The 22,881-nt window shown below is 31.6% G+C and overlaps 1 protein-coding gene across 1 annotated transcript in view; it reads right to left on the minus strand.

The window, feature by feature from the left end:
- Positions 1 to 9,344, minus strand: part of LOC143048850 (E3 ubiquitin-protein ligase HACE1-like) — a 72,331-nt gene extending 62,987 nt beyond the window's left edge. Inside the window, exons 1-2 of the mRNA XM_076222719.1 lie at positions 9,195 to 9,344; positions 5,098 to 5,209 (exon numbers count right to left, since the gene is read on the minus strand). Of these exons, the coding sequence (XP_076078834.1) occupies positions 5,098 to 5,209; positions 9,195 to 9,344 (262 nt within the window). The remainder of the gene's footprint in view (positions 1 to 5,097; positions 5,210 to 9,194) is intronic.
- Positions 9,345 to 22,881: the final 13,537 nt, after the last annotated feature.

Raw genomic sequence — 22,881 nt, forward strand, 5'->3', positions numbered from 1 at the left:
ACAGTCCATCTATAGATAGGTGTTTTAGGATAAACTCATCAATGAAGTGCCAGTCATTGTTTTGTAAATTCCTTTGATGACACTGATAGGTGATTAGAAATCAGAAATAATTATAACGGTAATCATCCTTGTCACACACATCTTCAAATAGACTGTCCTTATGCAAATTAAAACAAAAGCTCCGCCCGATCAGTTGAAATAACATTGGTAATACTGGAGAGCAAGTTATGAATTCTTATCCTAAGCAATATGCTTGTTTCCAATTGTTAACTTTCTGATCTCGTGTTTGGTTTTAATTGGTGTCAGATGGCGGGATCCAGATAGCCTATAAAACATTTAAATGACATAAGAATTCAGAGAATAGTAAAAGAGTATTTCTGGTAATGGAAATGATATGTATCCTTGGTATTCCTTTGACATTAATAGACAAAAACCAGAGTAAGAAATTTTGTTGTTATTTATTCATTTTCTTAATGTAAAATAAATAAACACATATAAAACCTATTTTTTGGAAAAAATTGATATATTTATGACATTTAAAGATTTAATATTTAACAACAAGAATATATCATTAAAAACCAATCCTTCAGAGAACAATTGAAGGTCTTTCCACCTCGATAATAAGAATGAAATTTAAAAAACCTTGTTAGAAAATGTCACTCCGTGTTGATGTAATGTGGTAAATCAAACTGATATAAAAGAAAATAAGATTAATAGGTTTATGCAGTAGACTTAATCGTTTTATAATAAACCAGAAATAATTTTTAGCAAAGGTCAAAATCAAGAACGTCAAATTGACCTTTGACCTTGACCTCAATTTTGAGGTCATAGATTAGTGATCTCAAATCAAAAGACCCCAGGTCAATCACTTGTATGGTTGTGTAAAAGTACTGATTTCAAATGCATAAGGGGAGAATACTCCTATAAGGGATAACCAAAACTCTTCGAGTTAATAGGTTGAAGTTGCGCCTTATTGTAAACAGTTATTTGGCAAACAAATTATATCATTTACTGTAACAGTTTCTTTTGAATAACGATAACAAGCAAAATTTAAAATTTAAAACATGACCTTGACCTTTGACCTTAGCCTCAATTTCCTTCAAAATTACCAAGGACTTCATATCTAAAGACTGTAGACTTCTCCGACTTATAATGTATGAATTGATCCAACATATCGCCTATCTTAAATTTTCAAAGGGAAATAACTCCCATAAGATGTCTTCCGATCACTCCAGTCAAAATTAACCACATCATTCTTAAGAGTAGACGAACAATGTGGTGAAAACAGTTTGTTAAAATCTTTTATGGTTTTAGAGATATGGCTATAACAAGAAAAAGGGGACATGGGGAGATAACTCCTATAAGAATAAGTGTTTGGTCACACAGGGTGAGTTTTGAAACCCCCATTACTGTACAACATCATTGGCTTAAAAATCCATTCGATATGTTGTAAAACAAAAAAAAGAATCTCAGACGGCAGAAGAAAAAACTAGAGGCTCTAAAGAGCCTGTGTCGCTCACCTTGGTCTATGTGACTATTAAACAAAGGAAGCAGATAGATTCATGACAAAATTGTATTTTGGTGATGGTGATGTGTTTGTACATCTTACTTTAATGAACATCCTTGCAGCTTACAATTATCTCTATCTATAATGAACTTGGCCCAGTAGTTTCAGTGGAAAATTTTAGTAAAAATTTACAAATTTTATAAAAATTGTTGAAAATTGACTATAAAGGACAATAACTCCTTAGGGGGTCAATTGACCATTTCGGTCATGTTGACTTATTTTTAAATCTTACTTTGCTGAACATTATTGCTGTTTACAGTTTATCTCTATCTATAATAATATTCAAGACAATAACCAAAAACAGCAAAATTTCCTTAAAATTACCAATTCAGGGGCAGCAACCCAACAACGGGTTGTCCGATTCATTTGAAAATTTTGGGCAGATAGATCTTGACCTGATAAACAATTTAACTCCATGTCAGATTTGCTCTAAACGCTTTGTTTTTTGAGTTATAAGCCAAAAACTGCATTTTACCCCTATGTTCTATTTTTAGCCATGGCGGCCATCTTGGTTGGATGGCCGGGTCATCGGACACATTTTTTAAACTAGATACCCCAAAGATGATTGTGGATAAGTTTGGATTAATTTGGCCCATCAGTTTCAGAGGAGAAGATTTTTGTAAAAGATTACTAAGATTTACGAAAAATGGTTAAAAATTGACTATAAAGGGCAATAACTCCTATATGGGTCAACTGACCATTTCGGTCATGTTGACTTATTTGTAAATCTTACTTTGCTGAACATTATTGCTGTTTACAGTTTATTTCTATCTATAATAATTTTTAAGATAATAACCAAAAACAGTAAAATTTCCTTAAAATTACCAATTCAGGGGCAGGAACCCAACAACGGGTTGTCCGATTTATCTGAAAATTTCAGGGCAGATAGATCTTGACCTGATAAACAATTTGACCCCCGTGTCAGATTTGCTCTAAAGGCTTTGGTTTTTGAGTTATAAGCCAAAAACTGCATTTTACCCCTATGTTCTATTTTTAACCATGGCGGCCATCTTGGTTGGATGGCCAGGTCATCGGACACATTTTTTAAACTAGATACCCAAAAGATGATTGTGGATAAGTTTGGATTAATTTGGCCCAGTAGTTTCAGAGGAGAAGATTTTTGTAAAAGATTACTAAGATTTACGAAAAATGGTTAAAAATTGACTATAAAGGGCAATAACTCCTATATTGGTCAACTGACCATTTCGGTCATGTTGACTTATTTGTAAATCTTACTTTGCTGAACATTATTGCTGTTTACAGTTTATTTCTATCTATAATAATTTTCAAGATAATAACCAAAAACAGTAAAATTTCCTTAAAATTACCAATTCAGGGGCAGCAACCCAACAACAGGTTGTCAGATTCATCTGAAAATTTCAGGGTAAATAGATCTTGACCTGATAAACAATTTTACCAATTATCAGATTTGCTCTAAATGCTTTGGTTTTTAAGTTATAAGCCAAAAACTGCATTTTACCCCTATGTTCTATTTTTAGCCGTGGCGGCCATCTTGGTTGGTTGGCCGGGTCACCGGACACATTTTTTAAACAAGATACCCCAAAGATAATTGTGGCCAAGTTTGGATAAATTTGGCCTAGCAGTTTCAGAGGAGAAGATTTTTGTAAAAGATTACTAAGATTTACGAAAAATGGTTAAAAATTGACTATAAAGGGCAATAACTCCTATATGGGTCAACTGACCATTTCGGTCATGTTAACTTATTTGTAGATCTTACTTTGCTGAACATTATTGCTGTTTACAGTTTATCTCTATCTATAATTATATTCAAGATAATAACCATATAACGGCAAAATTTCCTTAAAATTGCCAATTCAGGGGCAGCAACCCAACAACCGGTTGTCCGATTCGTCTGAAAATTTCAGGGCAGATAGATCTTGACTTAATAAACAATTTTATGATTTGCTCTAAATGCTTCGGTTTCAGAGTTATAAGCCAAAAACTGCATTTTACCCCTATGTTCTATTTTTAGCCATGGCGGCCATCTTGGTTGGTTGGCCGGGTAACCGAACACATTTTTTAAACTAGATACCCCAATGATGATTGTGGCCAAGTTTGGTTAAATTTGGCCCAGTAGTTTCAGAGGAGAAGATTTTTGTAAAAGTTAACGACGACGGACGACGGACGACGCCGGACGACGGACGACGCCGGACGACGGACGACGCCGGACGACGGACGCCAAGTGATGAGAAAAGCTCACTTGGCCCTTCGGGCCAGGTGAGCTAAAAATCAGAAGAAAAACAAAAGGTCTGTCCACGAAAGACCTAATTAAAGTTACAATAATCAATATTACTTATCTGACGTAAATATTTAAAAACACATTGTATATCTACAAAATATTTTAAAGAGAAGTACAAAAGATGGATTACAAATAATCCAAATAATATAAGTACCATTCCCTCTTCACCATCAAACTTTAACGCCAGTCCTTTCTTCAATTTATCAGGATTTTCTTTAAGCACCCTATCACAGCTACTGTCAAATAGTCTTTCTGTTCATAAAAAATAGGTACGGTAATCAGTTTTGTAAACATGAAATCATTATGTTTTGTACACAATTCTAACATTCAATATATGTTGTATGAGAGACATATGAAAGACGTTACTCTCTAGTCATGAAATAATTTAAAAAAAAACGGTAAGGAGCATTCCTTTGTTACACAATGATCTTTTTTATATACAAAAAAGTAAAATCACAAAAATACTGAACTCAGAGGAAAATCAATTCGGAAAGTCCATAATCACATGGCAAAATCAAATAACAAAACGCATCAAAAACGAATGGACAAGAACTGTCATATTCCTGACTTGGTACAGGCATTTTCAAATGTAGAAAATGGTGGATTGAACCTGGTTTTATAGCTAGCTAAACCTCTCACTTGTATGACAGTCGCATCAAATTCCATTATATAGTCACCGATGCGTGAACAAATCAAACAGACATAATAGGTGAAATGTCAAAAATAGGGGTACAGCAGTCAACATTGTGTTATCATCTTAATCACTATAAAAGCAACAAATGTAACGAAGAAGCACAAAAAGGCATACATCAAATTAACATCCTCATTTTGATTATATTATACGATTATATTTGTCTATGTAAAATGCACCCATCAAGGAAGGAGGGTATGGGTACTGGTGTAAAATTGCGCGTAATAAACATAAAATAATCTTAAATATTTTTTTGCTAATAACTAGTTATGGTTTGTGTATTTGAATAAAGAAATATATGTACTCTAATTCATAATAATAACAACATTACTTTAATATGCAATGCTACTGCTGTCATCTTGATCAATCAACTGATTAAAAAGAATTTTGCTTGTCTTATTAATCAGTCTTTGCTTTATTATTTAGCTGTATTTTCAGTTAATTAAGACATATGGGAGGGGAAAGTAAAAATAACAAAAAAAAAGATTATTTCCCCTATCTTTTTATATATCATTTAGCAAAACACTACCTCTATTTATAATGAGAATGTCCTGGTCAGTAGCTGGGATACGTTCTTACCTCTATTTATAATGAGAATGTCCTCGTCAGTAGCTGGGATATGTAATACTTCACTTGGATTTTCATCATCAGATATATTCTGGTAAAACCATTCTCTTCTTTTCACAAAAGGCTGAGGAAAATTATTAAAATAATTATATTAATAACATTGATCACAAATTTATGTTAAGTTTGTTTTCTAAAATTGCAATTTGAACTTGGCTAGTATTTATTTTATTTATGTTGCACAATAATCTGTAATGTTGATTGGCAGAAGAAACATTTCGGACGCATTCCGAAATTATATCTCATTTTCCAATGAACTTCTTCATTACAGCATATTCTTCCCAATATAACACTTCAACAACTCATAAGAAAACAAACAATAAAATTGATATAACTTGTATCCTAAATGTAAATATAATAAATGAATAGTTCTTTTTGCATCAAATACAGTCTAAAGGTGGGATAATTTGGAAGTTTACAAAAACGAAATTGTTGTCTGCTAAAATAAAGTTTTTTGTTCGTTGCTGTGTGATATATCTGTTTTTTATTCATATTTGTTTTTATACATTAATTAGCACATTAGTTTTCTTTTCTGAATTGTTTTACATTTGTGACTTTTAAATCTGACTATGGGCTTTGTTCATTGTTGAAGGCCATAAGGTGACTTGTTGTTGTTAATTTCTGTGTCATTTGGTCCCTTGTGGAGAGTTGTCTTATTGGCAATCATACCACATCTTCTTTTTTATATTTTGAAATAAAAAACAAAAGATAAAATGTATAAAGTTTTTTTCCATGTATAAAACAAATTGAATCACTACATATTCCTTCTTTTTCTTTTTGTATTTGAAATATAAAATTATACAAATGTCAGTGGGGGATGAAGGAGGGGGAGTAAATGGTGTACACACCCCTTTGGTCACATCTTTTTTTAAATAAAATTGTCAAATATATTTTTCCTGGTAAATATACAAAATTCCTTGAGCGCAATTATAATGGTGCCACTATTAATCCATCATTCTGTCCCTGCAGCATGTGCAGAATGTTTAAGAAGGACTATGAATCATTAGGAGCTGTCAATTATGTGTTTTCTGCATTACCTATACTTTTGTTTGTCATAAATATGATACACATAATAAATATAGAGATATGGTATCTGGAGTCATCTCTATTTCATTAGTTATCTATAATACTGTAAATTAATAAATTATTGCGATATTTTTATTATTGCGAAATGCGACAGGCTTATAATCGCAATAGTTTTAACTCTCATTTTGAAATTTTTATAGAATTATGAATTAAACTAGATTTTTCCCCATATCCCAAAAATTAAAATTGCATTTTAGCCTAAAATGACAAAATCGCAATAATACCTGCATGCCATTATTTCTGAAATTACAGTACTCATATAAATATATACTAATTCATACCTGTAATTTAATGATATGTATAAACTGGGACATCAGTTCTGGACATTCCAATAAGAAATGGAAATGATCAAATATCACAGTTGTATTTCTGTAAATATATCAACTGAGACATTAATTATGGACATTCCAATAAGAAATGGAAATGATCAAATATCACAGTGGTATTTCTGAAAATATATCAACTGAGACATTAATTATGGACATTCCAATAAGAAATGGAAATGATCAAATATCACAGTGGTATTTCTGAAAATATATCAACTGAGACATTAATTATGGACATTCAATAGTACATCAATATGGCGAAGTCTTAGGGACCCAACAAAACTATTTGACTTATTTGAGATTCTATTCCTACAACATTGTACAAGGTCCCAATTACATTTTATGTTGTTTCATTTCAAGAATGTATCTTGTATCATCAGTCAGGAATGTAAAGGAGGAAAATGTTTTGCAAGTATTTCGAAACAATGAGGTTCTACTATAACTAAAATATGACCTTGCTTCACATGTATCTGGCATTTTACTCTATTTCTTTAATTATAAATTAATTTCCAACAATATTTTATTAATGATAATAAATTTGCAGTAATAAACCAGGGTATTTGATTCAAACACATATCTTTTAAGAATAATGATCAAATAACCTGATCTTTCAGTCAGTTATAGTAAAAATTCCTTAATTTTACTGCTTTAATTTATAGCATGTGTTCAACCATCTTAGGGTATAATGCAAAACGTATTCTAATTATGTTACAGGTATCTTAATGTAAAACAACAATATGTGACATGTGTGAGTTTACCTTTGAACTAAAACTTTGAGCACCTTATTATGTTTACAGACAAACTCTATGAATGTTGGTGATGTAATCCTAAAATTAAAATAAAAACTAAATATTAGAACAACTAATCGCATTTTGAAGTAAAAAAAAATGGCATGCATTAAAAAAATTAATGTTCAACAAAATGGTTGTTTAAAAACAAAATGTCATCAACAAAAACTTAATAAACATAAATTTCTTCATGCCAATAATGTAAACACATGTGATATAAAATGTCTTACTTTGATTGGGTATGACAAGAACATGTGATATAAAATGTCCTACTTTGATTGGGTATGGCAAGAACATTTGATATAAAATATCTTACTCTGATTGGGTATGACAAGAACATGTGATATGAAATATCTTACTCTGATTGGGTATAACAAGAACATGTGATATGAAATATCTTACTCTGATTGGGTATGACAAGAACATGTGATATACAATATCTTACTCTGATTGGATATGACAAGAACATGTGATATAAAATGTCTTACTCTGATTGGGTATGAAAAGAACATGTGATATAAAATGTCTTGCTCTGATTGGGTATGACAAGAACATGTGATAGAAATGTCTCAATCTGATTGGGTATGACAAGAAGATGTGGTATAAAATGTCTTACTCTGATTGGGTATGACAAGAACATGTGATATGAAATATCGTACTCTGATTGGGTATGACAAGACCATGTGATATGAAATATTTTACTCTGATTGGGTATGACAAATACATGTGATATAAAATGTCTTACTCTGATTGGGTATGACAAGAACATGTGATATAAAATGTCTTGCTCTGATTGGGTATGACAAGGACATGTGATAGAAATGTCTCAATCTGTTTGGGTATGACAAGAACATGTGGTATAAAATGTCTTACTCTGATTGGGTATGACAATAACATGTGATATGAAATATCTCACTCTGATTGGGTATGACAAGAACATGTGATATGAAATATCTTACTCTGATTGGGTATGACAAGAACATGTGATATAAAATGTCTTACTCTGATTGGGTATGGCAAGAACATGTGATATAAAATGTCTTACTCTGATTGGGTATGACAAGAACATGTGATATACAATGTCTTGCTCTGATTGGGTATGACAAGAACATGTGATAGAAATGTCTCAATCTGATTGGGTATGACAAGAACATGTGGTATAAAATGTCTTACTCTGATTGGGTATGACAAGAACATGTGATATGAAATATCTTACTCTGATTGGGTATGACAAGAACATGTGATATGAAATATCTTATTCTGATTGAGTATGACAAGAACATGTGATATAAAATGTCTTACTCTGATTGGGTATGACAAGAACATGTGATATAAAATGTCATGCTCTGATTTGGTATGACAATAACATGTGATAGAAATGTCTTAATCTGATTAGGTATGACAAAACATGTGATATAAAATGTCTTACTCTGATTGAGAATGACAAGAACATGTGATATGAAATATCTTACTCTGATTGGGTATGACAAGAACATGTGATATGCAATATCTTACTCTGATTGAGTATGACAAGAACATGTGATATAAAATGTCTTACTCTGATTGGGTATGACAAGAACATGTGATATAAAATGTCATGCTCTGATTTGGTATGACAAGAACATGTGATAGAAATGTCTTAATCTGATTAGGTATGACAAAACATGTGATATAAAATGTTTTACTCTGATTGAGAATGACAAAACATGTGATATAAAATATCTTACTCTGATTGGGTATGACAAGAACATGTGATATAAAATGCCTGAACAACACCACAGATCCTTGGTAATGTAGCACCAATGACATCCTGGTCCTCTAAACTCATATGTTTTCAAATCCCTTCTGATACTTGAAGCTTATCTTTACTACAATGTTCATCTGAGTACTGATTAGCTGCCTGTTGTTGTTGTGGAGATGCACTTGAAGAGTTAGTGGTTTTCGTTGTCTTTGGCTTTTCAGCTGGATGAGATTTATTATCTTTTTCTGAAAGATTTGCCATTTAAGATTGTCTGGGACTTTTCTGATCAAACTCTACTTGTAGCAAATTAAGCCAGTCTTCCAGAAGCTGCCATAGACTTTCTGCTGGCTGAAACATTTTATTATTGAAAAAAATCGAAATGTACAAACACACTATATTATACATATGAAAATGCAAATGCAAAAATGGTATTTGCAACATAGAAATGACTACAAAAAAAAGCTGACCATATGTAAAATTGGTAATTCATTGTTGGTTTATGTTCATTAAATAGCTCACCAAATATTTAAACTCTCCTGGATTTCAAAGGTTTTGTTTTGATAATTCTGTATGAAGGTCAATTAGGAAAAGGCTTCAGACATACAAAATGTCCAATGCAGTAAACAATGCAAAAAACTCTTTAAAAATATCATAAGTCCTAATTAGAACTTGTCTTGATTTACCTTCATCATGAACCCTCAGAGCTGAATGTTTAAAAGCAATGACTAGAAGTTTGATTGACTTTCACAGTTTATTCTTCATGACCCATCATTTTTTCATTAACATATATATATAAACTGTACATTCATAAATTTTCATGATTTCTTGAATTTTTTTTTCTACATATATTGCAATTGTTAAACAAGGAACAAAAATGTGAAATTGCTATTTTTACAATTTCTGATAATGCAACATACAAGAAAAGCTATCAAAATAATTCATAATGTCACTCTTTATTTTTGCAAAAACTATCTTGATTGAAATTTTCACAATAAACAAAAACATTGCAAAATTTTCTAAATCAGCAGTATATAATTTATCTTTATTATCGACAGTCATTAATAGTTCTAGTGATATAAATAATTTAATAACCTTGAATATCCTTATAGTTTTTGGTGAGACTGGAGTGACCCCATTGGCTTCTGCAGACTGTATGGATGACGTCATAGACCGGCACACTGATGTGTAAAGTTTACATAGAACTCTGACACAGGTCAACAGTACAGAAACATGAACTTCAACATTACAAACTGTAATAAGAAAAAATATTGTATGAGTTAATAAATCAAAAAGAGGAAAGGAGAAAATAAAATGTATGCATAAGACCTCATACTTGAAGTACTAAAACAACCATTATATAGCCCCATTGCTTTTAAGTTACATTCTGCAATTTAAAGCATTAATGGCTAATTTATTTAAATTCGAATACAGTTGCAGTCATTACCTTATCCTGAAATATGCTGAATAATTCAGCATACTTTTATAGCATATTAGAGCACAATGTTTCCAGGAAGTTTGGTAGTGCAAAAACTTCTGATCTGAACAACAGAGTAAATGTGCCCTTCTGTTATAATTTCATATAATCTATATGTTTTATCATTCATATGAATTTTTTAACAGTAGGGTTCTTCAGCATTCAAAAGTCCTTATCTAATATAAAAAAGAAGATGTGGTATGATTGCCAATGAGACAACTCTTCACAAGAGAACAAATGACACAGAAATTAACAGCTATAGGTCAACGCACATCCTAGATTTCATTTCATACCAAAATAATTAAAAAATATTTCATTTATTGATAAAAACTAAAATCACAAAAATACTGAACTTACCGGATAATCGATTCGGAAAGTCCATAATCACATGGCAAAACCAAATAACAAAACGCATCAAAAACGAATGGACAAGAACTGTCATATTCCTGACTTGGTACTGGTATTTTCAAATGTAGAAAACGGTGGATTAAATCTGGTTTTATAGCGCTAACCCTCTCACTTTGATGACAGTCTCATCAAATTCCGTTATATTTACATTGATGCGTTAACTAAACAGACACAATAAATAAAACAGTCAAAATATGGGTACATCAGTCATCATCGTATAATAATTTTAAAAGGAACAATTTAACAGAACACAAAAACATCTATCTACAATCACATTCATTGATTTGCGTGTCTGACGTCAGAAAATTTTATACGTCACATAGATTTGTCGTTCAATGTAAAGACAATCAATTTTAAAATTTACATAGGCAATGTTAGCATATAGGGTTAAAAATCAAAAGTATGTAAGAATAAATTTCAGAAATAGACCGAGATTGAAAATAATCCAAAAGTTATAATAGAATTTATAAGAATCCACAAATAGTTAAATCCAATACGCGATTGAATGATTTTGACGTTTATGGTTCAACGTACTTTGTAATTCATAATAGAAATATATCATAATGACATAAAATAGAACAATATCATACTGTCGGGAGTCACGTTATAAGAACCAAAGAAATACAAAAAGTCGCATATACAAAACACGCCACGCAAACATGAAAGACAATACAAACATATTGACGAGATGTATAAGTACCGAGGCACGTCAAACGGATATCACATAAAACCATGTAAACAGAAACAAAAACAGTAAAAGTAATATTTATAATAGAACAAATAGACAAATGAAAGAATTATAAAACACGTTGTTAAGATGATAAACAACATCAGTATGCATAATCTATACATCAAGACCATCGTGTATTATTTGTGAAGTTGATACGGAATATTTATCAACAAGGTCTTAGTACCTTCCGATGAACATTTTTAGAAAAAGGACGAGACGTTCTATGACATACCCCTGGTTCATCAACTTTCTTCTCAGACACTGGTGACGTTTTACAAAGTCTGAGTAGGAGCTGCAAGCTCTTGCATATCGAATAAGTTGGGAAATATATATCCCATATGCAGGTGAAGTTGGTATATTGCTACTAAGGTGGGGGAAATTTATACTTTCAAAATTAAAATCGTTTCGTTTGTAATAGATTCTGGTACTGAGATGACTGTGTATGTCAAATTCGAGACACAAGTCTAAAAATAAGGCGGAGGAAGCCGTAATTGTTGTTTCTTTAATCTCTAGTTATGGGGGATAATAGTAATGGAACCCAATCAGAAAAGTTCGGATTGTTTAATATGGAAAGAACATCATCAATATATCTGAAAGTTGAATAAAATAATCTGGCCTCGTTGATCCTCTTGTTTTTGACAAGTGTCTGGAGGAACTCCGATTCATAAGAAAATAAGAAGAGGTCGACAAGAAGAGGCGCACAGTTTGTTCCCATAGGAATGCCGACAATTTGTTTGAAAAGTCTACCTCCAAACTCAACAAATATGTTGTAGATAAGAAACTCCAGCATACTGACCCCTTGTTCTTCTGTGTAGCAAGTTTTAACCTTTTTGTTTGTCACTATTAACGAAATATGCCTTATGAAATCCCAAAGTAATAAATTTATAGCGTATGCTACCATTTTTATGTTGAAAGGCATTGTGGATTATTTCTGTAAGGCGATTTTTCAATTTCATATGGGGAATGGTGGTATACAGGGTTGAAAATCAAAAGTTTTGATAGAACTAATTTCAGAAAAAGACCGAGATTTAAAATTGTCTAGAAGTTCTTTAGAATTTTTAAGAATCCACATATGGTTAATACCACTACGCGAGTAAACAGTTTCACAGTATTTATGAAGACCCTCTTTCACTGCGGACAGAATTTTAGTCAATCTAATGGACAATTCTTTAGTGGAACATGAAGATGAGCCAGCAATATACCGTCGTTTGTACGGAATTTTATGAAGCTTTGGTATCCAATACAAACAAGGTAAGTCCTCCGATTTGGTGTTCAATGTAATGTTTATTGAAGCCATGAAGGACTTATGATTTGCTAAAATCTCATCCTTGTCAAATGATATGTCTTTGTATGTGGGATTACCTGATTGCTCCTTTATACCCAATTCTTTTATAAGACATTCGTAGTAATACGATTTACATACAAAGACAATTTTATTTGAAGCTTTGTCCGCAGGAACAACAACATACTTACCACGAAGAGATGATAGACATTTCATGGCCTCTTTGTCTCTGAAAACAGACTTTGGTCGATCGTTCACACAGTTTTGCAACTTGTGAATGCGACGTTTTATCAGAGACCTGATAGTTTTAACCCATTCTGACAAAGTGTCCAGTTCAACTTCATCTCGCTTAGCCCATGTTCTGGCGTAGTCCTCAATGGAATCCATAATTATTTTGAAGTTATGGTTCCAATTGATGTGTTGGGGTTCTCTAAACTCAGGACCATGAGCAATCACCTTTCGGAAATTTTCATGTTGAATTATATTTAGATCCCCAGTTATAACATGACCGGAGGGGCTGTAATTATAAGGCGAGTGGGAACAGTCAAATGTCGGAGGGTTTTTTATGTATTGTTCTAAGTCAAGGTCCTGCAATGCTTGTTTATAGTTAAATATTTTAGGTGCAATGGTTTTGGTGTAACTGTAGGATACACTAGGAACAGACTGATTTTGAAAATAAATAGGAATTTTAGATGTTACCTCCTTGTGATGTAGAACGTTGCAGATATTGATTGCATCAATTCCTCTGTTGGCAAAATCAACAGGAAGGAATTTCCTCTATTCCTCATGTAAAGGTTCCGATCTTACTGGTTTGAAAAGAGCTACATCACAAATAATACTGACTAGTCTGTATATTGCAGAAAATATATTGGTGCCTCCTTTGTCAAGTGCATAATCTCTCAAACGTTTTAGAAAATTAACTGGCAGTGAAAAGAGAATAGTTCTTATGTAATGTAACCCTAGTGGATGATGAAGATGCGAAAGAATGTCATCAAAGCTCCCAGAGGGTGATCTAGATTTGGAAGACTTTTTTACATTAGGCCGATGGTAATGTTTTTGCCCATGACCACGTTTTTGTCGTAAGGTAGTATTAAATAAACTCATTACATTAACATCACATCAATGGCGCTGCGAGCATCTGCTACTGGTACAAAAATTGTATATAGAATAATGCCTGGAAGTGAGATGTTAGAATTGGTTATGAGGTTTGACCAGCCGGTCATAGAATACCATGGCAATTCTAGGTGGCATCTAGGGAACTGACCAGATGGTTTCCGAGTAGAAGTCTCGGGGTTGTACAGTAGTGGACCTAATAGTTGCTCGGATGGATGGTACGTAGCCCTAAAAAAGAAAAGGGGAAGAGTGTTGTAGACCTGGAGATATAAAGGTAGGCTAACTTAAGTTGAGTTAGGGAAGATCTTCTTTGGCTCAATTGGTTAGAGCTCTGCCTTTAGATCCCGAGATTGAGGGTTCGAATCCCGCTGGTACCATCCATGTATTTTCACATCAATGGCAAGTTACAGCTATGAGTAGAACCTTTTTTGTTAAAAATATGTACTACTTTCAGCTTTCAGAAATTTAGCCTCTGGCCTTTGTTAGTCTTGTATTATTTTTAATTTTAGTTTCTTGTGTACAATTTGGAGTTTACTATGGCTTTCATTATCACTGTACTAGTATATATATATTTGTTTATGGGCCAGCTGAAGGACGCCCCCAGGTTCGGGAGTTTCTCGCTACATTAAAGACCCATTGGTGTCCTTCGGCTGTTGTCTACTCCATGGTCGGGCTGTTGTCTCTATGACACATTGTTCTGCATTTCCATTTTCAATTGTATCTTGTATGTACTTTCTGACAAGGACTTAATTAGTAATTCTATACTATAATGTTGAACATTATATACCTATATGGAGTTATTTTCTTTCAGAACGACAGGTCATTCTTTTTCAGAATCAACCCGGACGATACCATGTTTCAATGAACTATGCTCAAAGGCATAAAATAATGACCTGTGTGAGGTCATTATTTTCCTTGATAAAATTCAATCTATAGTTAACTTCAAAATTTTATTCGTCTGATAGTTTTTTGTTGCCGATTTTGAAATTTAATTTTTAAAGTTCAATCGATGATAGATGTAAAAGAAACCTTCATTGCCCGCATTTTAAAACAAATAACGTGAAGTTTAGTTAATTTATCGCTACAATAAAGAAACATCATCATATATGTGAAATGAATTTTAATATAGACTTTCATAAATAAAAGCCAGATTTAACATATTCGTGTGTTAGATTTTGAAAATCTTATTGAGTCACACTGAATAGGTTGATTGATTTTTGGTTGCTTGCTTAACTTCCAGTGGCAAATATTTCATGCATGTTCAGGACGATAAACGCCGAATAGGTAATTATCCTGTGACCTACATGTATTTATATTCGTCTTCGTGTCAGTTCTTAACTTTTTTAAATTTATGTATACCTTTTACTCTATCATATGATCAACTAAAAAGATAATCTTATATTCTATTGAATAACATTAACGTAACTCAGAAAAGGGTCGGGTGCTGAGGGTATATAATTATATCCTGATTATCTGTTAATAAAATGTATTGCTTTTCAAAGGACAATCTTTCTGAATTTTTCATTCGATTCAATTAAAATTGTTAAAAAAATAACCACTTTTCCGCGATAGAAATGACATTACAAATAGGAAAAAAACATACCCCTCCCCCTTTTCCATAAACTAAGTGGTACAATAAGTTACTTACAATGTGTCTTGTATTTGTCATACACCGTTATCGGATGGTTACAATACATTGTGTCTTACTTCATGCCGTTACAGTAATATTTTTATTATATATGGATAATATTTTTTAAAAGGTTTATATCTAGATTTATTAGTGAGTTTTATTTCACATTCTAAATGAGCCGTAGGGCGTATTAAAACCTGAACGCATTAGAAAGGAATATCCCACTTTAGTGTTGTCGGTAAAATAGGATACTAAAGTTTGCAAATCTTTATAAAAAATAATATTTTTTTGAGGGTATATAAGTCAGATAATGCATATTTTGAGGTTTTTCTTGTCGTTGAACACACCTTAAAATATGCATTATCTATAACATAAATGACAGAGGAGGTCTGATCATTTGAACAATGCGTGACCAACAATTATTTAAAAATAAGTTTATATGTTCTTAATAAGCCCATAATATAATATTACTTATCAAAGTTAAAAAAATATAGTCATATATAGTCAATAGTATGGTAATTCAATAACTACTTTAACACTTTAATAGTATTATTATTACATCATTTTTGGTATGATACAAAAACAGGAAACATTTTATAAGAAGACTTAATTAGAAGAAACTGGTTTTTGATTTTTTTCTAAGGAAGTTACTATTGAATGCTTTTATTTTCCTAGAATAATTACCTTTTAAATAATTTAGTTTAACTGTAAGAATATGTAAATAAAGGCAACAGTAGTATACCGCTGTTCAAAACACATAGCTGATGAAAGTCAGGTAAGATCTTTTTCATTCCAGTAAAAATTTGGGGAAAAAATCATATTTGTTCATGCACAATTTTTATAGCCAAACATTTATTTACATTTTCATGCACTAATTCAAATATCTATCTTTTTTTTTGAAAGAAGCCAGAAAATATTTCATAAGTAGAACAAATTGATATGAAAGATAGGTAAATTTTATTTCAGTTTAATTTTCAGACAACAATTATGTTTGATACATTACTAAACAACATAAAATTTCATTTAAAGCCATCAGATAATCTTATTTGAGTTATCAAAACTATGAATTCTTGCTAATTCTTGCTCAGTTTTGTTAAATTGGCCAGGAAAATTTAACTGTAGACCAACTATACAACTATTCATTCACATGTCTATCATGTATTTGAAAATAAACACCGTTACTTGCAGTAACATATTTCAAGTATTGTCCACTTTCGAGTTCATCATTTTCACCGGAAAAAAGTCAATTATGCGCGCCTTTATGACATCATTTACCAGATAGAGGGGATCGCCTGTATCCCTGCACTATTAGCGTTTAAGTGATCGTCATTGCGCAGGATTAACTAGAAATAATATTGTTTTGTAAGTACTTAATTACAATTTCTTAATGACAGCAGTGCTGATTGTCAATTATATAAAAATCTAGTTTGCCCAATAATTTGTGCAATAAAGCATTAATAGTTTTCCAATCACTTGCTCAACATTGGCAAGGAAACTATATTGCCCCAAAATGCACAAATGATGTTCACTAAAACCAGAGTTTTTCACGGAAATGCATCAAACTCGAAAGTTGTCTATTCATTAGTGGTTGACACCAGGCTTTATGATTGACAAATGAAAATATAAGAAGACAAATAAAAAGGTATCCTATTCACAAAATGTTATCATATACAAGCAGAAGAATGCTGTAGAACAATCATTATATAAAGTATTAGTAGAATTCGTCATTTTCTTTATTTGTTCATGTATAATATTGTATGACAGTACATTTCAATGAAAGTTATCAGATCATCTCTTTAAAGTTAAGGTTAATCACTTATATATTCTTCCTCCATTGTATGAAATTGGCTAAAACTACCAGTAATCAAACCTGATTTAACTCAAAGTTTTTTTTTATCTTTATTGCTTTAATTTTTCGTTATTGTCCATCTTTATCATTTTTTATAGGGTTTTGATATTAAAACGGGAAATATTTTCATATTTTATAATTCTTTCCAACAGGATGCTACATTCAAATAAATTGTACTTTCCTTGAATAATTACCTTAAAAGCTTTCTGTTAACTTTTCGAACAATAATTCTATTTGTTTATGGACACTTACAGATGACTTATTGCTATTGTATCACATTAAATTTCATTGAAATTTATAGTATCATATCTCATTGAAATTTAGGTTCAAAACTATGAATTCATGCTTCATAATATTGAAGCCCGGATTATTTGAATTGGATTAAATTTTATAACCCTTAATAACATGAATTATACAATATTAACATTTACACTGTTATTTTCAGATAAAACAATCAAAAACAATCAAATGATAACCCTAATTGGTAAAATGCTCACAAAGTTTATGGACTGGCAAATGAAAAGTATCCAGTAGAAAAATAGGTATGTTTGTACACAAAATGAAAGCAAAGCAGCTTCAGAATTGAATCATTTACTTGTGTTCACAAGGACATATGAATACTTTTCAAAAATATATTTAATATTATTGATTTACCTGGCCAACATTTTTATAATATAAATTAACCTTAATTAAACTACATAAAGTATTTAGTAGACTGATATTTTTCTATTTTTCTCTTCTGTTTAGCCACTGTCACAGGTGTCTGATAATTTTTTTCGGGGGTTTTATTTTTTGATGATATCTATTTGCGCCAAAAGGAACTCATTTGCGCCACAACTTTATTGCGCCATTACTTCTTTTGCGCCAACTTATTTCCAAAACTATAGATATTATTTGCGCCAATAAAATAATCATCTAATTGCGCCAATTTTATTTATTTTTATTTATATAACAACTAAATGATTGACTTCCTCCTCCTTTATCCAGGCTTGGGACCGGCAGTTTGAAGGTCGCTCTGACAACATATCCGTTGCTTTTCTTTTGCAAGCAGTTCTCAAAATGTTATGTTCTAATTTTTGGACATTTGTTTCATAAATCTGATCTTATTCTCCATTCAAAATAATTGTACACGACTCATCTGTGAATAACCTAGTACAACATGACTTAACTGTACATCTCTACCTTATTTCTCCAGTTTTCTTTACAAATGCCTGACGAATTTGTGTTCTTCAACATTGATGACCGGTTTTACTCTATCAGACTCTATTTTCTTGAATGGTATGTCAGACATCTTTACTCGTGAAAAAAATATTTTATTACTAAACAATTTATTTTTTGGTGAGTTAAGTGGAAAGGTTAATTATAGTACATGGATGATATAGGTAAAAAATGTACAGGTATGATATAGGGAAAAAAATATCTACAGGTAAATTTGGCGCAATTAATACCATCAAAATAAAAGAGAGTGGCGCAATTAATACCTTTTCAAAACTGCAATCGGCCGCTTAAGAATCTAAAGATTCATGGGTAATTTCATTGTTCGTACCCCAAAATGAAAATAACATCACATCATTGGTTGAATTGCCATTGTTTATGACATTCTTAACCAATCACGACGTTTTGGTGTACATTTTTGAAAATATCAGGATGCATTAGATTCTGAAACGGCGAATTGGCGCAAATTGATTCTGCCCGTATTTTTTTTGGTCAACTGATGGTAGTTTTTTGAACCTTTGTATTATCTTTGTATTTTTTATACAATGTAAAAATAAGTCAATCTAACCTTTTGTCCAATGTTTGACAATTCTTCAGCTAAAGCAACCAGTATTCTATCTGCCATTTCATTATTCTTCTTGCACAGAAATTTTAGCACCTTCAAATACTGAAAAAGTAAATAGGACTAAGCTTTTATTTCTTGTTGTCAGGGATTTAAACGTTCGGATTTTTTTTTAAGACATATTGGAAATTCTTTTTCAAATTTTCAAAATTTTTAATACTTTGAAAAGTATTTTTGTTAGAAAAGACTATTTTCATACATAAGGTCAGGCATTTTTGCTATTTGTCATTAAAATGGTATGCCAGAATAAAGCAGCAAATATAAATTAATAGTAAGAATTAGTAAATTTAACCCAAAATGCATCATCACTGGAAATAAGACAAGTTAATAATCATTACTGTACACCAACTTATTTTCGCGGATACTTTATTTCGCTTATTATCCTTTCTAGTCCACTTCCCGGCTATTTAATTCGCGATTTTCAAATTTATATAATGTAGTTTAATAAGGAAAGATCCAAGTTTTACATTTTTGCGAGGACTTATATTCGCGTTATTTTTCTACTTGAGAAAGTCGCGAAAATAAGTAGGTTTACAGTAATCATGATAACTAATTTCATAACTACGACAAAAAAATGTGTCCATAGGACACCTTGATCTTCTTGTAAGTACAACAGTATCACATTTGCATGTTCTGTTAACAGAGAGTTTGGATCATATCTTTATCTGGCATATCTGAATTTGGATTGTGGTTAAATATTTGACACAGCAAAGGTTTGTGACACAGAATGAATGTGGTCTAATGAACTTATTTTTTTTACCTATTATGGTCAATATCCAAAATCTAAATACATGGATTGATTCAGCGTATAAAAAAATCCAAAGAATTCAAATTTTGATGAAATCAAACAAAGTTTAATTTTGGACCCTTTTGACTTCAACGTGGGCCAATTTGATAACAGGACCCAAAAATTAAAAAAAAACATGGCTAGATTTAGAATATCAAAGAACCCATGATACATTCAAATTTTGTTGAAATCAAACAAAGTTAAATTTTGGACCCCGATTTGAACCAACTTGAAAATTGGGACCATAATCAAAAATCTAAATACATGTTTAGATTCAGCATATCAAAGAATCCCAAGAATTAAACTTTTGTTGAATTCAAACAAAATTAAATGTTGGACCCTTGGGTCAACCTTAATGTACACCAGTTTGTAAACGGGACCAAAAATTTAAAATCTAAAAACACAGTTAGATTCTGCATATCAAAGAACCCCAATAATTTGATTTTTTGATGAAATCAAACAAAGTTTAATTTGGACCCTTTTGACCTCAATGTGGACCAATTTGATAATCGGGACCAAAAATAGAATAAACAGCTGCGCCATGAGCGCATGATACGCCCGACGTTTTGTGTGGAAGTTTTATGCAATAATCATCAATAGTTTCTGAGAAAGTTTTAAGCAATAATTGTTTATTGTTCTTGAGACATGGCGGGACATGTGAAACCCCCTTACCCTGTTTTTTTTTTACAAAAAACTAAATATCACTAAAATAAAATTTTGAATGAAACCAAAAAGTATAAAGATCTTTAGATTTATATAACAAAGTATACATTGTGTGTACAGTTTCAAAAATAAAATTTTGAGTCATCACCAAAAAGTATAAAGATCTTTAGATTAATACTACAAAGAATGGTGTAAAGTTTAAGCAATAAACATAAATGGTTTTTGAGATACGGTACGACATGTAAAAAGTCCCTCACCAGTTTTAGTTACAAAGTGTCGTAACTCAAAAAGTTTAAATTTTATTTTCACCAAAAAGTATACAGATCATTTAACCATCATAAGAAATAACTATATTATGTTTCATGAAATTTAGATAAGTCGTTCTCAAGTTATGGTGTGACATGTTTTTGCCGCACAGACAGGCGGACAGACACCGGACATTTGTATACCATAATACGTCCCGTCAAAATTTTGATTGGCGTATAAAAATCTAAATACATGGCTAGATTTAGCATTTCAAAGAACCCCATATTATTCATTTGTTGTTGAAATCAAACAAAAAGTTTAATTTCAGACCCCAATTTGGACCTACTTGAAAACTCGGCCCATAATCAAAAATCTAAGTACATGTTTATATTCAGTATATCAAAGAACCCCAAGAATTCTATTTTTGTTAGATTAAACTAAGTTGAACTTTGGACCCTTTGGACCTCATGTGAACCAATTTAAAAACGGGGACCAAACTTCCAAAAACTTAATGCACGGTTAGATTCGGCATATTAAAGAACCCCAAGAATTCAAGAATAAAACCTTAACGAAATTTGTCAAAAAATAACCAATTTATATAAAGTACTGTAAACCAACTAATTTTCACGAGCGATTAATTTTCCCGACTTTCGCGAGAAGCATAGACGAAAGTTATTCATCGCGAATATGTTAAGGCTAAGCATGTATCTTTCTTTATCTAACTTCATAACACAAATTTGAAAATCACGAAATTAAATCGCTGTGAAAAAGGCTAATAAAGGCTGAACGCGAAATATATTATCCGCAAAAATAAGTTGGTTTACAGTATAAGAAAAGTATTGCTTTTGGGCCCCTTGTTCCTTAAGAGTTTTAGCAATAACCCCCAAAATCAATCCCAACCTTCCTTTTTTGGTATTGAACCTTGTGGTAAAATTTCAGAACGATCCATGCACTTACACACAAATTATTGTCTAGAAACTAGAAAAATACTTATTTTGACACCTTTTGGGCCCCTTGTTCCTAAACTGTAAGGACCATAACCCCCAAAATCAATCCCAAACTTTCTTTTGTGGTTTCAAACCTTGTGTTAATCACGAATTCAAATGTTCAACAAATAACATATTCTCAATAGGCTTTGTATACAGAGATTGGCAAAACCACGAGATCAAATATCCGCGAATATGCAAGTTTTCAACAATCCACGAAAATAAATGAATCCACAGTACAATGTTTTCTGCTTTTTGGTTGAATTGTTGTTATTTGACGCATTCCCCATTTCCATTTCAATTTTATACAAGGCAGTAACAAAAAAACGAAGACATCTAACATCAATTAAACAAAAAACTAAATATAGAGCATCACAAATATGAAACTTCCTTATTTATTACTGTGGATTCATTATTATTCGTTGGATACAAATCTTGAACATGGATTTAATGAGTACAGGTGAACCACAACTTAAAATGTTCAACAGACTGCAAAACTTTTATAAGGTTGTATGAAGATTTTGTCAAAATCACAAAAATCAAATAAAATACAGCATTATCAATCTAAAAAAATTGGTACCCACAAAAATAAATGAATCCACATGCAGTATCATTGAATGGTAATTGAAATTCTGCAACCCATAAACATCACTGAATATAAAAGTTTGAAATGAAAAATAATCATTTCTATACAATTTGAGGCATAATGCTGAATGGCCAGTGGTAAATACAAAATGTACTTAAGGTATTCTTAAACATTGTTAAAATGAATTTAAGGCAATATAAGCTATAC

The sequence above is a fragment of the Mytilus galloprovincialis genome, chromosome 10 (assembly GCF_965363235.1).
Source record: "Mytilus galloprovincialis chromosome 10, xbMytGall1.hap1.1, whole genome shotgun sequence".
Lineage (NCBI taxonomy): Eukaryota > Metazoa > Mollusca > Bivalvia > Mytilida > Mytilidae > Mytilus > Mytilus galloprovincialis.